Below are 20,987 nucleotides of genomic sequence, written 5' to 3'. Positions count from 1 at the left end.
ACCAAATTAAACTTTGCATCAAATAGGTTGTCTAGAAATGCAACTAGGTGGACAACCTATATGATGCAACAACAACAAGCATACAAGCAAGCAAGGAATGCAACACAACGTAAGCTTGCACAAGTAAAGGTAAGAGATAACCAAAAGTGGAGCCGGTGGAGACGAGGATGTGTTACCGAGATTCCTTCCCTTTAAGAGGAAGTACGTCTCCGTTGGAGCGGTGTGGAGGCACAATGCTCCCCAAGAAGCCACTAGGGCCACCGAATTCTCCTCACGCCCTCACACAATGCGAGATGTCATGATTCCATTATGGGTGCCCTTGAAGGAGGCAACCAAACCTTTACAACAAGGTTGGGGCTATCTCCACAACTTAATTGGAGGATCCCAACGATACCACGAAGCTTCACCACAATGAATTGTGGCTCCGAGGATACCTCTTCCGTCTAGGGTGTCAAACACCCAAGAGTAACAAGTTGATGATGATGTAGAAGCCGGGGAACGCAAATCGGTTTGGTGGAAGAGTAGATCGGGGGGACCTCCTTCTATCCTCCAAGTATTGTGAAGTTTGGGTGGTTGAGGAGGGAGATCTCAAGCTTTTGGTGATTTGGGAATGGAGGAGCAAAGCTTGGGAAAAGGTTTGGATTCGGAGGAAGAAGAAGGGGGGTATAAATACCCCCATGGGATATTTGCCTGTTGTGCAGCCGCCGCCCCGGGTACCCGGACTAAAGGGGTCCGAGCGCCGGGACAAAAGCAGAGTAGTCCGGGCACCTGGGGGTCAAGGCCCCGGGCACCCGGAGTGAACAGGGAGGCGCAGGCGAAGGGCACTAGGGAGGGGCCGGGCACCCGGGGGTCCCAAACCCCGGGCACCCACACCATGCAGGGCGGTGAGGAGGAGGCGGGCAGGGGGGGCGGGCACCCGGGGGTCCAAGACCCCGGGCACCCGCACTGACCAGGGAGATGGCGAGGTGGCGGGCAAGGGGGCCGGGCACCCGGGGGTCCAAGACCCAGGGCACCCCACTACTAGGAAAAGGGCTATAGACAATATGCACACTAATGGCGCACCAGACATGCGGTGCGCCACTACTATATAGCAGTGGCGCACCGTGTGCTGGTGCGCCATTAGTGTGATAGACACTAATGGCGCACCACAACTATGGTGCGCCACTACTAACAATTTTTTTCCTTTTTTCCAAAAATACTAATGGTGCACCGTGTGCCGGTGCGCCATTAGTGTCTATCACACTAATGGCGCACCACAACCATGGTGCGCCACTACTAACAATTTTTTTTCTTTTCTTTTTTCCAAAAATACTAATGGCGCACCGGGGCGCAGTGCGCCATTACTAGTTTTAACTAGTAATGGCGCACCAGTCACCACGTGCGCCACTACTATCATTTTTTGTTTTTGTTTTTGCAAAACTACTAATGGCGCACCGCCAGCTAGTGCGCCATTAGTAACTAGGGTTACTAATGGCGCATTTGTTGGTGGTGCGCCATTAGTAACCTGGGACCAGCTAGATATTTTGGACAGCCACCTACACACTCACTTTCCCCACTTCATTCTCTCCACCTCCTCCAAGATTGTCTCGGGTGCCTCCTCCTCCTCACCTCATTTGCACCATAGATTCATCCAAATTAAGTGGTTAAATTACCTTTTTTGATAGTTAAGTAAGGGGAAAGCTTTCTTTATGTTGTAGATCTACTTTTTTCTCCCTCCAACAACGTGCACATGCACTTTTTATGGCCTAGCTAGATCTATGTATGTTTGTGGTGTTGCATATGTTTGTGGTGTTGCATATATGTTTGTGTTTGCAGGTAGCGGTATTTGAAATGCGATAGTTGCCAGTATTTTGCCGGAATGTTGATTCATTTCCGTTTCGGCGAGAATTTTGGCACTATGCATTCTTTTTGATCCTATTTTTAGGGAAAGTCATGCCAAATTTTTTCTTGGTTCTAAAATATCGTTTTGCTCTACCCCGCAGGCGACCATGGTCCGCACGATGACCGAAGGCATCGTGAATAGGTTTTTGAGCTCCGCGAAGGCCGAGATGCTTCAAAATAACGAGACAGAGATAAGATGTCCGTGTCGAAGATGCAAGCTGAGGAGCCTTATGGACCCGGATTCCGTACAGGTGCGGGACCACCTGCTCTTGCGTGGTTTCATGGATGGCTATCGGTGGCAAGGTGATGAAGATGATTATGAAGTCGTCCATGGGGGCCGGCCGACAAGAAATGAGGAAGGGCAGCAAGACAACCATGGCGAGGGCGGGCGAGAAGACGAAGAATCTCCAGGACATGATCGCGAAGTAGATGCAGTACACAGTCATCATGTAGAAGATGTCGGACATGATGATGAGGAAGATGCTGGAGCAGACGAAGGGCATGATCATGAAGATGAAGATGCCGGAGCAGACGACGAGGGACCATCGATGGGCTGGGTGCAGGACCCTCATATTCAAGAGCTGCTTCTCAAGCAGACGGATAACGCAAGAGCTGCCGCCCGAGAGAAAGCCAAGCTGGATCAACTGGAGATAGACGCGGTTACTCCATTGTATGAAGGATGCAGGCCCGAGGATACCCGCCTGAAAGTAACGCTCATGGCTCTGGAGATGAAGGTAAAACACAAAATGACCGACGCATGCTTCGACGAGAACATGTCATTCTGGCACGAACGTCTTCCCAAGGGGAACAAGTGCCCGACCAGTTTCGAGGAGGCAAAGAAAATCGTGTGTCCTCTGGATTTACCGCACGTGAAATACCATGTGTGCATGAACAATTGCATCATTTATCGGGATGAGCACGCGGAGTCTACCATATGTCCGGTGTGCGGCGTCACTCGATACAAGAAGAGAAAGAAAGCTCCTCGAAAAGTGGTGTGGTACTTTCCGATCACTCCTCGTCTGCAGCGGTATTTCGCGGACCCTAAGGTAGCAAAGCTCTTGCGTTGGCACGCGGATAGGGAGGAGAAGAAGCGAGAAGATGACGCAAATGATCCGGAGATAAATAAAAAAGACAAGATGCTGAGTCACCCTAAGGATGGGAGCCAGTGGCAAGCGTTGAACTTCAAACACCCAGAATTTGGGAACGATCCAAGGAACATCATGCTGGGCGCGAGCACCGATGGAGTCAATCCGTTTGGCAGCCAGAGAAGCACACATAGCACCTGGCCTATGTTTGTGTGGATGTACAACCTTCCCCCCTGGTTGTGCATGAAGAGGAAGTACATTCACATGAGTATGCTAATTGAAGGGCCGAAACAACCAGGGAACGACATCAATCTGTATCTGGGGCTGCTGAAAGAGGAGCTAGACACGCTGTGGAAAACGCCAGCCAATACGTGGGACGCCGCAGAGAAAGAATATTTCCCTATGAGAGCCGCACTGCTCACGACGGTGCACGACTATCTCGGTTACGGATATCTCGCGGGGCAGGTGGTCCACGGATTTTCTGGATGCGTCAGGTGCATGGATGACACAACGTATCGCCAGCTAGATAGAGATCCCAGGTCTTCGAAAACCGTGCTCATGGGACATCGAAGGTGGCTTCGCGACGATGACCCATGGAGAAAATGCAAGGATCTGTTCGATGGTGAAACCGAACCCCGAAGACGCCCGCGTACGAGGAGCGGCGAGGAAATAGGCGAGCTATTGAAAAATTGGAAAGATTGCGCACTGCCGGGAAAGAAGCAAGAGGCGCCAGAGCCGGGAAAGAAGCGAAAGGCGCAAGAGCCGCTGCTGAAGGTATGGAGAACGAGGTCTGTTTTCTGGGACTTGCCGTACTGGAAGATCCACCGTGTGCCTCACAGCCTTGATGTCATGCATATCACGAAGAACGTCTGCGAGAGTCTGCTTGGTACCCTGCTCAACATGCCGGAGAGGACCAAATATGGGCTGAAAGCAAGGGCAGACTTGAAATCAATGGGCATCAAGGAGGAGCTTCACGCTAATGATGATGATGATGAGGCGAAGCAGGACACGGAAAGTCGTCGCAAAGGCAAAAAGGCCAAGAAGACCGGAAATGACTTCCCTCCCGCGTGCTTCACTCTAAGTCAGGAGGAGATCGATCAGTTTTTCACCTGCCTCGTAGGAGTAAAACTACCTTACGGTTACGCGGGGAAGATAAGCAGATACCTAGACTCAGCGAAGCAGAAGTTCAGCGGGATGAAGTCTCACGACTGTCACGTGCTGATGACGCAGATACTTCCAGTTGCAATCCATGGGATCATGGACGCGCACGTCCGTGAAACGCTATTTGGCCTATGCAACTTTTTCGACATCATCTCTCGGAAGTCGGTTGGCGTGAGGCAACTCAGAAGGCCACAGGAAGAGATCGTGGTGATACTATGCGAGCTTGAGATGTACTTCCCACCCGCATTCTTCGACGTTATGGTGCATCTGCTGGTCCATATCGTGGAGGATATCATCCAACTTGGGCCGACGTTCCTGCACAGCATGATGCCGTTCGAAAGGATGAATGGTGTCATCAAAGGATACGTTCGCAACATGTCATGTCCAGAGGGAAGCATAGCCAGGGGCTTTCTGACCGAAGAGTGCATCTCCTACTGCACGAATTATCTAGGCATCGAGAACCCCGTTGGTCTGCCCGTCAACAGGCACCTCGGCAGGCTCGCTGGATGGGGTCACCGTGAGGGTCGCCGCGAAATGCATGTCGACTTCGAGGGTCGACTCGCCAACTTTGAAAGAGCAAACCTAGTCGCGCTACAACACATAGACGTGGTCGATCCTTGGGTGGTAGAGCACGAAACCTTTATTGAGAGGACGTACAATGACCGAGGCCAACAGAGGATGGACGGAGATATAATCAAAGAGCACAACTCATGTTTCACGCGTTGGTTCAAGCAGAAGCTTCTGTCATACCCTTTACATGAGGATTCTTCCGCGGAAGAACAACTCATATTCGCCTTGTCACAGGGCGCCGAGCACAACCTGAGGACGTATGAGGCGTACGATATCAACGGCTACACATTCTACACCGAGGGAAAGGACATGAAGAGCGATGGTTATCAGAACTCCGGGGTAACGATGGAATCCTACACCGGTAACGACAAGGACAGATACTACGGAAGGATCGAGGAGATCTAGGAGCGGAGCTACACTGGAGAGATGGTCCCGATGTTCTGTGTCAGATGGGGCAAGAGCGTCCTAAAAGAAGACCGGTATTTCACCACCATGGTTATACCCGAAGCCAAATCCAAGACCGCGGGCGCAAACGTCACCGCGAAAAATGAGCCATGGGTACTGGCTTCCCAAGTGGACCAATGCTTCTTCATTACCGACCCGTCAAAGCCCAGTCGTGTTGTCGTGAGGAGAGGCAAAAGGAAGATCATCGGAATGGATGGAGTCGCCAATGAGCAAGACTTCGACAAGTACGGCGACCCGAAGATGGAACATGACGACGACGATGAAGTACCAGCATACACCACAAGAAGAAGCAGGACCACCCTACCTAAAGGACGTCCGTTCAAGAGAAGAACTCCATTTACAAAAAATAAGGGCAAGAAGATTTTGAACAGATAGCTAACTAAGATCGATTGTATTTAAATTGTAGCCTTCATTTCTCGATTGTATTTCATGGGCACTTTTTGAACTCATGAATATTTTTATATTTCATGGGCACTTTTTGAATTCATGAATATTTTTTCAAATTTTATGATATTTTTTCATATTCAATATGAAAAAATATTGAATATTCATGAGGACACTCGATCTCGATCCCCCTCCATCTCGATCGCTATCCCCTCCATCTCGATCTCGATCCCCCCCCCCCCCCGCACCCTCCCCCGCTCCACCGCCGCCGACGACCCACCGCACCCTGCCCCGCTCCACCGCCGCCGACGACCCCCCGCACCCTCCCCGGCCCGCTCCACCACCGCCGAGCACCCCTCGCACCCTCCCCGGCCCGCTCCACTGCCGCCGAGCACCCCCCGCACCCTCCCCCGCTCCGCCGCCGACGACGACCCCCCGCACCCTCCCTAGTAATGTTTTACCAATTCACAAATGAATGCAACTAAAAATCCAAAAAAACAAATTTGATTATATTTTCAAATAACAAATTTGATGATATTTTTTCATATTCATAAATATTTTCAAATAACAAATTTGATGATATTTTTTAAAAAATTATTACTGTTTTTATAAAAAATATTACTGTTTCGTATTCATTTTCATTTTCTAAAAAAATATTAGATGCAACAAAAAAAATAATAATAATAATAATAATAATAATAAAATTAGTTATGGCACACCGCTGGCTGGTGCGCCATTGCTGTGCAAAAAAAAGGTTACTTATGGCGCACCGCTGGGTGGTGCGCCATTGCTATCTAAAAAAAGATTTCTAATGGTGCACCGTTCGGGGGTGCGCCATTGCTATCAAAAAAACATACTAATGGTGCACCGCTAGGGGGTGCGCCATTAGTAATCTTCCCCCCTAGCTAGCTAATTCGCCCGATCCCTTCGTCCCTCCCTCGCCAAATCCACTCCCCCCCCCCCCGCTGCCCTGACCCACGACGCCGCCGCTCCCGCGCCCCCCACCACTACAGCTCCTCCGCCGCCCACCGGACGGCAAGCCGCCGCGGCCCCCGACCATCCCGCCGCCGACCCGCAACCATCCCACCGCCGACGACCGCACGGGGTGCTGGACGACGACCGCCGCCGACCCGCAACCATCCCGCCGCCGCCGACCCCGACCCCTCCGGCGACCGGCCACGCCCGCCCAGGTACCTCTCCTCCTTCCTCCTTCCTCCCTCTCCACCCGTCCTCCCCATTCCCTCCCTCCCTCCCCTCGACCGTGGCGACGCCGGCCTTCCCACTGCCCTGCCTGTGTTGCTCCTCTACCTGAGTTGGATCCAGTACCTTGTTCCTCTGCCTGTGTTGCTCCTCTCACTTCCCTGCCTGTGTTCCTCCACAGCAGATCAAGAACTACAGCAACTAGAGAGTGGAGAAGCAGATTAACAGCAGGGGAAATAGCAACAATAGATCAAAGAAGTACAGCAGATCAACAAGGCAACAGTGGTAACTGAATTTTCAACACTTCTCTGTACTGCATAAACATTCCGTGTTTGATCAAATGATTGTAGCCTTCCCATGGACTGTATTTTTTTATATAAAACTATAGAATATCAGATTGAAATATTGGGGAGTACAATACAAGTTCAGGAACAAGGGACATTTTTTGCAATTGTGAACTCTCAATGCTCAAGTCTGGAAGTGTTTACAAATTCAAAGAGTTCACATGACTACTGGTCAAATGCTCTAGTGTATTTAGTGTAAATCTAGTCTGAAACTAGTAGAGCTCTTGGTGATTTGCAAATTCAGTTTAAATAAAAATTTGGTACATGACTACTAATCATGTATGAAAGATGTTGCTACTGGATGAGCACAAGAACTACTCAATAGATTTTGATGTACTCCTGATCATGTATGCAAGATGTTGCCACTGGATGCATGGATGCATGACTGGGACATGACTACTCAGTAGATTATGACACCTGATAATCACAGTAAACTGTTAACAAATTACAGTTTACTGTCCATTTTAGCCTAGCATTCAGTTATCTTTTCACCCTTTTTTCAGTCCATTCAGTTATATTTTCAGTAGGAAAATCTGTGTAACAAACTACAGTTTACTGTCATTATCAGTTTACTGTCCATTTTTGTTTTGATTTTACTGTATGTATCTTAACTGAATCTTAACTGAAATTTGACCATGTCAGCTGTAAGTTGGTTAACCAGCATTTGTGTGGGCTTATCACACTGAACTCAGTAATCTTACATACTGTTCTGTCACATGATGGATAGCACTGAAGAATATCTTGAAATGTAACATTCGAGTAGTTCACTTACCATGACTATCAATTAATAAGCATGATATTGTACCCTTCTTTTAAAAAAGAATTCCCCTGTGGTTGAGATCCTATAAAACGGTGCCCCTCATGAAGCATCCACCTTACTAAGCCATTACTTGTGTGCATCTCTAGTTTCCTTGCAGGTTGTAAGTTTTTATTAGGATAGCTGTAAATTTCTTCTATTTTCTAGTAGTACAACCTGTACTGGTTGGGACAAAAACACTGCTTTTGGTGTACCTGTACTGTTCTTTCTAGCTGTAAATTTCTTCGTTCTTCACTTTACTGATGAGTACACAAAGCAAGTGTGAGTGAACTGAATGAATTCAGTGTGCACTGTAGTATAAGTACCATCTAGTCAAGTCAAGCTTTGGTCATGGTCCAGCAGATGAGATTTTCTCTTCTGAGGAAAAGTAGATGAGAATTGAGAAGCATATGCCACGCAATGATTCAGCAATATCTTTAAGGCAAATCTGGCTGGCAATTTGGCCCTCTGTGTCCATCACCATGGCCACTACTATTTCAAACTGAAGAAAGAAAGGAAGAGATGATTTTGCAGGTACCCCGAGAGGCCCTTGAGTTTGCCGGAATGTCGATTAACTTCCGTTCCGGCAAATTCAGGTACTCCATATGTCCTATTTTCAGCAAAGGTCATGCTGAAATTTTCCGTGAATTTTAGCATGACTTTGCTAAAAATAGGACATATGGGGTACTTGCGACTAATGCATGGGCCGGGGTATCTTAGTACTTAATTAAGTAGGATCAACTGCCCCTTTATTCTTGCTGCATTAAACCATAGGTGGCAATAGAGCCAAGTGATTAGGCCCAACTTAGAGTCGACAAACCCTAAATTATAAAACCTTGGCTTTTAGGGTGCCTCGGTGTCGATAAAAACCTAAATGATGAAAGCTTAGGCTTTTAGGGTGCCTCGGCATCAACAAACCCTAAATGATAAAAGCTTAGCTTTTAGGATGCCTCGGTGTCGACAAACCCTAAATGATGAGACCATGATCTTGTTCCTTGACAATAACCAACTTTTTTACCAAACTTTTTTCCTATTTAGAGCGAAACATGGCCCACAACGATGAGGCCGGCGGTTCGGGCGGCAAGGCATTCTGGGAGCTGTCCCAGGAGATGGAGGAAGAACCTCACCGCTATGAGGACACCGCGGAAGACACCAATCCTGACTACACAACCGCTAGTGGCGTCGGGGATGACACCACTGATGGTGCCGCCGAGGATGCCACCACTGATGATGGCAGCGCACGCACAGATGGCAGCCAACCGAAGAGGCAACGGAAAGACCGGCGCCCGAACGTGCTCGGCACCGTCAAGGAGGAATTTACTGAAGTGAACTGCGATGGGGATCCAACGGCGCCTAAAGAATTAGTCAAGGGGTACTCGGTTCAGCTCCGGTGCATTCTCCGGAGCACCGTCTCGATCAACACCGAGAACCTAAGGCATAAGGACCGAGGGAATTTGCGCAACCTCCTCTTCACGAAGCTGCACGAACGATACAAGTTCCCCGCTGAGTTTGCAAACACATGCCTCTCAGGGAATAAAGTGAACAGTGTCGCCCTCACGAAGATGAGCACGGCCCTGTCTACTTGCAGAAGCGCGGTGAAGAGAATGATTAACAAAGGTGATAGTTATGAGAAGATCCAGGCGAAAAATCCTTCGATCAGCGAAGATGACTACAAGGAGTTCAAGATCAAGTGCGAGAGCGGCGCATCCGAGGAATCAAGTCAGTGGGGGAAAGAGATGCGGGACTTGAACTTAGGGGTCCACAAACTCGGTCCCGGCGGTTACAGAGTGGCGGAACCTATACGGGACAAGGAGGACGCAGAGCGTGCCGAGCAAGGCCTGCCGCCCCGCTTCGAGAAATACCGTGAGAAGCAGACCAGGAACTATGTCAGGGCCCGGTACAAGGAGGACCCGGTAACAAAGGAGCTTACCACGGATCCGAAGACCAAGGCGCTTGAGAAAGTTCTGGTAAGGAATACACCCCCGCGTAATTAGCTACATATATGGTTGCATTCTAGTTAATGAAGCCAAATTTCTAAATGGTTCACATTCCTTCCGCAGGAGACTAAAAGCAGTAGCACGGGGTCGTCTCATAGCTCCCCAGCTTGGGACAACACTCTAAATAGGGCGTTGAACATAATGAAAAACAAGGATAAGCTCAGTAAGCCGTCGTCAGCTGGTCATGTGGCCGGCAAAGGCTTGTCCACAAAATGGTCGTCATACTATAACGCTGGTGGGCGAAAGGAGAAAAAGACCAGCTCGGAAAGCCAGTCACGCGAGTTTCAAGAACTCAAGGCACAAGTGGCGCGGATTCCGGAGATTGTCCAAGAGCAAGTGCAACAACAATTGGGAACGACGCTCACCGCCATTGTGCCTAGCTTGATTGAGGGGCTGCAGGCGTGGATTGCGGGCGGCCAATAGGGGCCGCCCCCGGTTCCCAGCTTCACGGCCAGCAACTCGCACAACGCGCAGGCGGCGCCATTGGTGTCTCCGGCGGAGGCGGTATTGGTGTCTCCGGCGCCGGCACGGGCATTGGAGCTTAATGCACCCGGGTGTACGCCGGCCAGCACCTCGGCAGCAAGCGGCCCCTCCGTCAGTTGCACGCCCGCCGTTGGCGGTGCCTCGACATTAGCCGAGCTCGACGCCATCACGGTAACTAAGCCTCTCGGCCGATGACTTCATCTCCTTGCCTTTGATTAGGCATCCCTGACGCCCTACATGTTTTCGCAGGGCGCCGCCGACGTTCCATGCACTCTCCTGCACTTCGTGGGCGGCGAGTTGATTGATGTCGCCAAGGGCAGAATCGTTCAACCGGGAAACCCCATGTTCCACGGTAATCCGATGCCACCCACCGTGTATAGGGTTGAACTGGTTCGGGTGCAGCCAGGCTGCGACGAGTTGTTACCTCCGATTCGACCCGCTGGGGCCGACGAAGATGATGTGATGACCCTCAGCGCCTGCGTAAGCTGGCCCCTGCTTTGGCCAAAGAGCCAGATTCGTTTGGGGGCGGGGGACACCACCCCACAGACAACACCGCCAGTCGTGCCGGCGCCAAGCCATGGCAAGACCACCGCAACGCTACCGGACATGCCGGACATCCCTATGGCACAAGATCCGGACATACATATGGCACAGGATCCGGACGATGACGACAACGACGACGGTACATTTACCAACGTCGATAAGTACTTTGCCGAACATGGGTACGGTGACGAATTCTTCGGGCCTCCTTCTCAAGAACCCAACCCTGAAAAAGACGACCGCGATCGAGTTGGTACCGCGGAGAAACCCAATTGCAACAGGCGTCGTCTGGCGTTCAGTTCTCAGGAGACGCCTGCAGCTGCCTTCACCGAGCCTCAGATAGCCGAGGTGCAGAATATTATCAGCCCCAACACACTCAAGAAGGCGGTCTCTGAGCAGAACTCGATCCCATTACAGGAGATGAGGAAGAAGGGACGGAAACGAAAGAATAACAAGGGCGGTGCGAGCCAGCCGGCACCGAGTACGATCCGTGCTCAGGACGGGCCACCTTCACCTAAGGATATCTCGAGGAGGGTGCATGTGGCGGGTAGGCCGATGCTACCGACTAATTTGCTCAATGCTGCAACCGGTGCTATGTGGAGTTTGCATGACAGTGTTCTTTCTTTGGAGAAGCGGCATCTCTCCGAGAATGATGTGGCATACCCGGTTTTCGTGTCCAAGGTGCCAGAGGGCAAGGGCTTTGTGGATAGCGCCATTGGGGGTACGATCGTCCTGCGGTTTGATGACATCTTCGCTATGTTTAACCTTCATCCGCTGCACTACACCTTCGTTCGGCTATTTTCGCTGAGTATGGAGATGCGGATCATTAGAGACAAGACCCCGGACATCGTGATAGTCGACCCCTTCTACATGCGTGCCAAGATCTTGGGCAGCGCTGGGGACCGGCAAGTCGCGAGTTCATACCTCGAAGGCGTCATTCTGGCAAACCCAGATAAGGATAACTTCCTCGTGCCTTACTTTCCCGAGTAAGTCATCCCCTCACCGCCCCGTAACATATGATTTCTTAGATTTCGATCGTTCTTTTTTTCTAACATTCCGTGTTTTGTGCAGTGACACACATTGCACACTCATCCTCTTAAGCCCGAATCCATGGCCACGTATTTCGACCCGGACCGTCAATCGAAGATAGACTACACAAATATCAAGAAAGTTCTTGATGATGTTCTCCCCGGCTACGCCAGATCTGGAGGCACCTTCAGCAGGCCAGTTCGTAAGTACGGCAAGCACATCTTCAGCCACAATACGACGTTCTCCTGCGTAAAGCAGCCGCCTGGCGGTCAGAAGGATGCCTACTACGCCCTCCATCACATGCGGGCGATCGTACGGGACCATAATCACCTTCTGCTACCAAATAATCTCAAATATTGGGCCGCACGCTTGTCGGCAATCCAGGACGCGGACATCAGACAAGAATTCTTTCGCATCCAGTCGGAGTTTGCGGAAATCATCCATCAAGATGTCCTTCGTACCTCGGGGCAGTTCTATCTCAGACATCAACCGTCCAACAGTGAGATAGAAACAACGCTACAAATGCAGGCTGACAACGCCCGCGATTTCATGACCATCACGAAAGACGACGGCTTCATCCATGCTCCGGTCCCTGAGTCGAGTCGAAAGTAGTGATGCTATGTAGTTCTGAAATGTCGATTGGCTCATGTTGTAATATTAAACTTTAATGAACTTGTATGTCTCTTTGGTTTGGACAGTCGTTCAACTTATATGTAATCGATGCTATTTATTAGTAGGACCATGAATCGTGCTATTAATGTGTTGTTTTTCTCTTCCGATCCTTTTGTTGCATACTTATATATTGCTTATGTATTGTCTGTGAATTGCTACTAACGTTTTGTTTGGCTAGTGCATATATAGAGATGTCATCGTATGTCGTGTACAAGGGTAAGGTTCCCGGAGTCTACGACGACTGGGAGGAGTGTCGGAGACAGGTTCACCGCTTCAGCGGTAACAGTTACAAAGGGTACACCACTAGGGCGGAGGCGGAAGTTAGATACGTGCGCTATCTAGTGGGAAAGAGGAGGGAGCGGAGGAGGAACTGGATGAAGACCAGTTTCATCGCGATGATGCTAATCGTGATGACTGCAGCTCTCTTCTATGTGATGGTAGTTTAGATGATCGATATCGACTTGTAATGTGAAGACAAACTCGCTACTCGCGGTTTCGAGACTTGTAATGTTATAACTTTGTTCGGTATTTGAAATTCGGAGACTAATATGATGAATTGTATTCGGAGACTAATCTTCTATTGTATTCGATAAATCTGTTGTTTATATGTTGTGCTCTCTATATTATGTGCAGTAATATGGTTTGTAACCTGTGCAAATATCAGAAAAGAAAAAAATCCCTAATATTCATACTAATGGCGCACCACTCAGCACACTAATGGCGCACTGCAGAAAGGACACTAATGGCGCATCACCCCCTAGTGTGCCATTAGTATGCCAAGGCACATGGGTAAATATGGCCCCTGGGAGGCATACTAATGGCGCACGGTGGGCTATACTAATGGCGCACTATGTGGTGCGCCATTAGTATTCATACTAATGGCGCACCACTCAGCACACTAATGGCGCACTGCAGAAAGGACACTAATGGCGCATCACCCCCTAGTGTGCCATTAGTATGCCAAGGCACATGGGTAAATATGGCCCCTGGGAGGCATACTAATGGCGCACGGTGGGCTATACTAATGGCGCACTATGTGGTGCGCCATTAGTATACCATAGTATACCAGATACTAATGGCGCACCAGGGGTGCGCCATTAGTATTTAATTCTAATGGCGTGGTGCTAGTGGCGCACCAGTAGTGCGCCATTAGTAGGCAAAACTGGTGCGCCACTAGGAGGCCTTTTCCTAGTAGTGCCCGCACCGACCAGGGAGATGGAGGAGGTGGCAGGCAAGGGGCCGGGCACCCGGGGGCCCCAGACCCCAGGCACCCGCACTGAACAGGGATGGGCGAGGTGGAGGCGGCGAAAAGCCCGGGCACCCGGGGCACTGGACCCCGGGCACCCGCACCGATCAGGGAGGAGCAAGAGGTGGTGGAGACGAGAGAGGAGGAGGCCCCGGCAAAAGAAGAAACTCCCGATAAACCCCGAAATGGATAAAATAAGAGGAAGAGAGAAGTTTTGAGTTCCCCAACTCCGAGATCAAAGCAACCCCTCTTGATAGTACGGATGTTCCTATGACTCAAAAAGAAACCAAAAAACTTCTTGAGCCGACAACAAACACCGTTTTTCTCTCTTTTGTCTTCATAGGGTTACTGACGTCCGTCAACGCACAAGACGTGATAATGTCGTGAAATAAACTTGACAACCGACATTAGTCCTCGCAAATCATATTGTGATCAATCATCAAAACGTAATTGAGTGACAATTGCACTTTCACCATGTACTGTACCAAATAAATTCGCACTACAAATGCCATTCAAAACTTTGAATTCATGTTATGTTCAATTAAAATATTTCGCTACATGTATAATGCATGCAACCTGCTACTCAAATGAACATTTTAGTGCATTCCAAACATATATACTACCGCTTCAATATGAACTAAATTTGAATTCGTTTCTCTATTTGAATAAGATCTACAATCATGATTGTTGTGAAGTTAAACCATTTGAATTCGTTTCTCTATTTTAATAAGATCTACAATCGTCATTATTGTCAAGTTAAACCATCGTTTGTGTATTATCTTCACAGCACACATGATTACTGTCTAGTTAGATATGAACTATGTGTACTATATGAACTCGAACTCAATTTTTTGAATCCACTTTATGTTAATTTCAAATCACAGTACATTTCAAGCTCTAGCTAGATCTTCATAATCTAAACCATGTCTCATATGTATAATGTGTTTATCACATAATGTATGGTGCCCCACCCCCTACGCCTACAAGTATTTAGATGTGAGTTGCAAACGCCACACATTACCAAAAATTTAAATAAAATGTGAGATTGTTCAATATATAGTATGGTTTAGATTGTTCGATATTTAGTTGTGAGCTGCAAACGCCACACATTATCTCAAATTCAAATAAAATGTGAGATTGTTCGATGTGTAGTATGGTTTAGATTGTTAGATATTTAGCTGTGAGTTGCAAACACCACGCATTATCACATTATGGTATAACATGTCCCAAACCACACCACGTGTATCACCGCTATATTGATGCATGCATATCTTTATAACACTATGATCTCCTATTCAAATATATGAATCCACTTTCATATCGAATTATGATCTTTGTTAGTCTCTTACACCCACACAATCTCTAACCTTTATAGCTAGCACTAACTTTCTCTCATGCATGCACATGCCCTCCCCCTCCCTCAGCATTCTATCCATCGCGCACATTCATTTTTTTTCTTTAGGTCGTTCTCCCACAGTCTCCAGAACTCCTTTCCGACACACACCGATCGATAAACCTCTCCAGCGATGTCTGCCTACAACATACACATGCACCTTCCATCTCCTCCTTTCTGTGTCCATGCCTCGTGTGTCTCATACGGTCCCACACACGTGTAAACTCTCGCCCCTCTTTTCATCGATCTCACAATCGCACACTCCTCCCCCTATCTAGCTAGTAGGCCTCTCGCACCACCTCCTAGCTCCATTCTCTCTGTCTATCCGTCTCGCTGGGCCTTATTTGCCTCTAACAAATGGATGTACACCGACCGATCTCCCGCTATACATATAGCTAGCTAGGTCGTTATAACTCGTTTTCCCCACGAGTCGATCGATCTACCTCATTAGTTATGTCTCTCCCTTCCTTTGACAAACAACAATTGATCTACCGATCTACTTAGGTCTGCTTACCAAACACATGGTCTCCCTACATCATCCATGCATGTGTCCCGACACATGTATCATGCACACGCACACACAGAAACACATCCCCACTCTTATTGATAATATTGCGGTTCTACCCTCAGTTTGTCTAGTAGGCCTCTCCCACCATCTCCGAGAAGCAACTCCATCACCCATCCAGCACTCTACCCCTCTCTCTCTCTCTCTCTCTCTCTCTCTCTCTCTCTCTCTCTGTGTGTGTCCCAACCTATCTCCCCCCCCACACACACACACCGATACATCGAGCGCTCTAGTCATGTCTCCCTGCCACACACAAACTTGCCCCTTAGTGACTTTTGAACCAAGCTTGGTTGGTAGGCTAACTTACCACCATAACCCACACCATAGTAGATTTGAAACCTCGTGTCATTTTTCACATAAAAATGAGATGGCCAACTATATTTTTTCATGCCTGCCTGTATCAACCGATGGATGGTTTCGAACAGCGCCTATCCATTTTAAAAATCAGATACCTTTTCCATTTCTAACTATCCATAGTTAACGAATGATTTTCCTAATTTTGTATTTTTTGTGAAAAAATCAAAATGTATTAAGCAGGACAAACCCTTCAAAACCCTTTCATAAAGATGAAAACTGAGGACGTGTTACATATATCCACGTGCACGAGAGTCCATAATTTCATTCTAATTTACGCATTTTGTATGATGAAGCTAGACAACCATGAAGCTTTGAGATAAATTCACAAAGTTTTTGGTTACTACTATAGGTGTCGCTTCCACTTGTCCCTAGGCGACTTTTGAGCCCAGCTAGGTTGGTAGGCTAACTTACCATCATAACCCACACGAAAACTGATTTACACATAGAAATGAGATGGCCAACTATTATTTTTATACCTGCTTCTATCAACCGATGGATGGTTTCGAAGAGTGCCTATCCATTTTAAATATCAGATACCTTTTTCATTTCTAATTGTCCATAGTTAACGAATGATTTTCCTAATTTGTACTATTTTGCAAAAACAACTAAATGTATTAAGCAGGACCGGCCCACTAAAACACCCTTACAAAAGATGAAAATTGAGGACGTGTTACATATATCCACTTGCACCAGGGTCCATAATTTGCTTTTTACGCATTTCGTATTATGAAGCTGGACCACCATGAAGCTTTGAGGTAAATTCACAAAAAAAATCGGGACTACTATAAGTGTCATTTCCACTTATCCTTTGGCGACTTTTGAACCAGCTAGGTTGGTAGTCTAACTTACCACCATAACCCACACGGCAACAGATTTGCAACCTCTTGTCATTTTTTCACATAAAATGAGATGGCCAACTATATTTTTTTCGAAGAGCACCTATCCATTTTAAAATCAGACACCCTTTTCATTTCTAACTATCCATAGTTAATGAATGATTTTTCTAATTTTGTATTTTTTGCGAAAAAGCCAAAATATATTAAGCAAGACACACCCTTCAAAGCATCCTTACAAAAGATGAAAATTACATCCTAATTCTTGGATGTGTCGAAGTCTTCTTCCTCATCCTTCGATGACGTGCCGTGAGAAAATCTCGTTATCATCTCTCGGCCTCCATCTTGATATAACAAACGTGTTGATACTCATGAGCTTGTAGAATCAGTGACTAGAAATTGTCGATGTAGACCAGAAGACACATACGGCCACAATCTTCGTAGGAAATTGTCACCCTGGAAAAGATAACGTTGGAGAGGGCATGCGGAACACCCCATGTCTGACCAGACGAATCAGGAGCACAAATCTTACATGTCATGTTACTCGACGAGGCCAAGACTAGTCAGCCTTTGTCGATCGTAAGTGTAGCGGGAAAATCAAGATGTACATCCACGCTGTCAGCTCCGCAGGCAGTGGTACTATGACAAGCATGTAGAATAAAATGTTAGACCATAGAGCCAGATTTCCACACACCTCCTAACCAGACGAAGAAGCACCTCTCGACATAGGCAAGGCGGGGAGACCTTATTCGCCGCCGACGACGCCCCCTTCATTTGGCCACCGCCGATCAAAGACAAATTTAAATTTATTCCTAACCATCTTCGGGTCGAAGCCGTGGGATTTCCACCCTCTCCCTGGAGCGAACCTACAAGAACTATGCTAGGTCTCTCGTGTCTGACTACTAATTCTCATCGAGTAATCATAATATCTCCATGTCTAAAAATATATGTTTATCAAACGTGTGCGGTCTAAAATTTTAAAACGTTTAACCATATTTTGCGTATGCATGGATATAATATGAACTGGAACAATCCATGCATGCATGCATGCTTAAATATTTTGAAACATATTGTAATGAAAATTATTGAGTCCTGCGGTGGTGACTACTAAATGGATGAAGAAATATGTTGTTTTTATTTCCTCGAGGGCCTAAATACCTATGGACGAAATCAAATCACAGAATGAACTGCCCGTGAAACTATTTCACGCGACTGACCTTTTTGCGTGACGCCTGACACGAAGGCGCCACACTACACTGTGCAACGCCTCACAGATAGGCGCTACACGCCTGGCCAGCGTCGCACCCGTGTGATCCGAAAATTACTAAGTCAGTGTGCAGCGCCTGAGAGCTAAGCGCCACACTATACAGTGTAGCGCCTAGCTTCTAGGCGTTGCACTAGTGGTTGCTTCATTTTGTAGTGCAACCACTAATGCAGCGCCTGAGAGCTAGGCGTCACACTATACAGTGCAGCGCCTAGCTCTTAGGCTCTGCACAATGACTTAGAATTTTTAGGCAGTTTGGGATGCAACGCTGGCCAAGCGTGTAGCGCCTATCTGTGAGGCGTTGCACAGTGTAGTATGACGCCTTTGTCTCGGCCGTCACACAAAAAGATCAGCCGCGTGAAATAGTTTCACGGGCAGTTCATTCTGTGATTTGATTTCGTCCACAGGTCAAATATGTCAAATTTGCCTACCCAAAACATGCCACATGCTCTGTTCTTGCACTATATCCCACATGACACAAACAGACGCCCGAATCGCATACGCAATCAAACAATACCATCTGCCACTCTTTTCTCACTTATGTGCCTGTGTTCTACACTAATTTAGTACTCCCTCCGTCTCAAAATTCTTGTCTTAGATTAGTCGAGAGAGTACGCACTATCAATTTTTGCCACCCTGGATCTTTCTGAACATTTTTTGCCGCTGCATGAAATTCAAAATTCCATACTAGTAGGAGTATATGGCAAGAAGAAATGAATCATATTTGGGATGAAGCGAAACATGAGAAATAATAATAATCCACATCAGCTATCTCAATTAGAAACCTTTTTTTCTCCCTCTCTCTCTTGCTTCGTTTTGTGCTTTGTAGAGAGTTTTGCCGGGTGCCTAGCGTGCTATATGTATTGACCCTCCTCCAGTGGCCGGAGAAACCGGAACACGCGCGGGTCCGCCGGCGACGCCGTCTTGCAGGTGCATGCCTCCCCGTTGCGGACGCCGAGGTGGTAGCACAGGCAGATGCCCTGCTGCTGGTGCGACGTGGGCGTGGACTTGGCGGGCGGCGCGGTCTTGGGCGGCGAGCACGGCAGGCTCATGGACAGGTCCAGGTCCAGGTCGAGGTTCAGGTCGGGGCACCGGGGCGCGTCGCTGCTCCCGCCGCTGCTGCTGTGCCCGTCGTCCGACGGCGACGGCCTCGCGAAGCTCACGGTGCTGCTCTGGAAGGAGGCGAAAGGCGCGTTGGCGAGCCTGGACGCCGGCGCCGGAGAGGAAGGGAAGACGGGGGCGGCGGTGGACGTGGTGAGCCCGCTGGCGGCGGCGGCGGCGCTGATGGGGCGGTGCGTGTGCGGGTCCATGCCGCGGTTGAGGAGCTTGCGCTTGATGTGCGTGTTCCAGTAGTTCTTGATCTCGTTGTCCGTCCGGCCCGGCAGCTGCCCCGCTATCAACGACCACCTGCACGACGGCGACCGCTGCTTCAGTCAATAACTGCCCATCTCCCAGAAACCAGGGACGGACGGAGGAGCCGATGCGCATTGAAATCGCGATCGGGTGCTTACTTGTTGCCGAGGAGGGCGTGGAGCTTGATGATGAGCTCGTCGTCGTCGTCGGTGAAGTTGCCGCGCTTGAGGTCGGGTCGGAGGTAGTTCATCCAGCGGAGGCGGCAGCTCTTGCCGCAGCGCAGCAGGCCCGCGGCCTTGGGCAGCGAGCGCCAGCAGCCCTCGCCGTGGGCCTTGATGTAGCCGATCAGGCGCTGGTCCTCCTCCTTGGTCCACGCGCCCTTGTTGGTGTGCGCCTTCTCACAGCACGGCGACCTCCCCATGCCGACGCCGCCGCTAGCTACGGCTCCGCTCCTTCCCTTCCCGCTCAGTTTCTTCTGCCTTTCTTGGGGTGGACGGCGATAGCTCGGAGCTTGAGCTCGCTCGCGGTTGTATGCGGCAGGGGATGTGGAGGAGCGGTGTGGCCGCGCCGTGGAGGGCGGGGCGCGCGTATATATGGGGGGCGTGACGGCGAGAGCAGAGCCTTTTGGTGGTTCTTTTGCTGGGTGTTGGTGGTGGCTTCTCGCTCCATTGACCCGATCCTTTGCCGGGAGCGGGGATTTGACCGCCTGCGCGGGCGCGAGGGGCGTGCGTCGGGGTTGGGTTGGGTCTGGGTGGGCGTCGCAGGATGCTTGTGAGTGAGAGGGTAAAGATGTGGGCGCGGCGCAGCTAACGTGTTTGATTCCTTGTTGTACTTGCCGGAGTGGAGTAGCTTTGGCTCGGTGGTTGCAAAACGGATCTGCCCTCAAAGGGAGTGCTGCTCCACCGAGTTTTGGTTTTGTTTTTTGAACAAGACCCCAAGTTGTTTAGATACTTGCACAGCGTAGACAACACACATGTACACTAAAAAAACTTGGGTCGTCGAGCATCTAAACCTAAATTTGGTCCTTAGTTGGCTTGGTACAGCCACCTCCACTAGCCGTCCAGCTGATCTTAGTTTTCCTTTTTCTCTTTGTTACTACTACTAAGTCTTAGTCGATGCTATATCCTTAAGATTTTACATTAAAATCTGTGCATAATTTTCTTATTGGTTTTTACTTTTTCTCTCTTAAGTATGTTATTTGACTGAGACTTGGTTAAATCTCAGTCGACTGAGACCTAGGCATGGTTTTCAATTTCAGTAGGCATTTCGGCCAGAGGGCTGAAATATTCATTTGAATTCAATTAAATATTTGGACTTTTGAAAAATGTTTGAATTCCTGTGTATTACTGAAATTGGTGAAACATTTTGG

General features: G+C 48.7%; 1 protein-coding gene across 1 annotated transcript; it reads right to left on the bottom strand.

Moving 5' to 3' along the window:
- Positions 1 to 18,962: 18,962 nt before the first annotated feature.
- LOC100873105 (myb-related protein 308) lies at positions 18,963 to 20,297 on the bottom strand. Its single transcript, XM_044502764.1, has 2 exons — positions 19,777 to 20,297; positions 18,963 to 19,672 (listed from the first exon to the last, which is right to left on the bottom strand). Exons 1-2 carry the CDS (start codon positions 20,037 to 20,039, stop codon positions 19,120 to 19,122), a joined length of 816 nt encoding a protein of 271 aa, XP_044358699.1. The 5' UTR covers positions 20,040 to 20,297; the 3' UTR covers positions 18,963 to 19,119.
- Positions 20,298 to 20,987: the final 690 nt, after the last annotated feature.

This window comes from Triticum aestivum, chromosome 3D (assembly GCF_018294505.1).
Source record: "Triticum aestivum cultivar Chinese Spring chromosome 3D, IWGSC CS RefSeq v2.1, whole genome shotgun sequence".
Taxonomy (NCBI): Eukaryota; Viridiplantae; Streptophyta; class Magnoliopsida; order Poales; family Poaceae; genus Triticum; species Triticum aestivum.
This window is presented reverse-complemented; position numbering and strand designations above follow the sequence as displayed.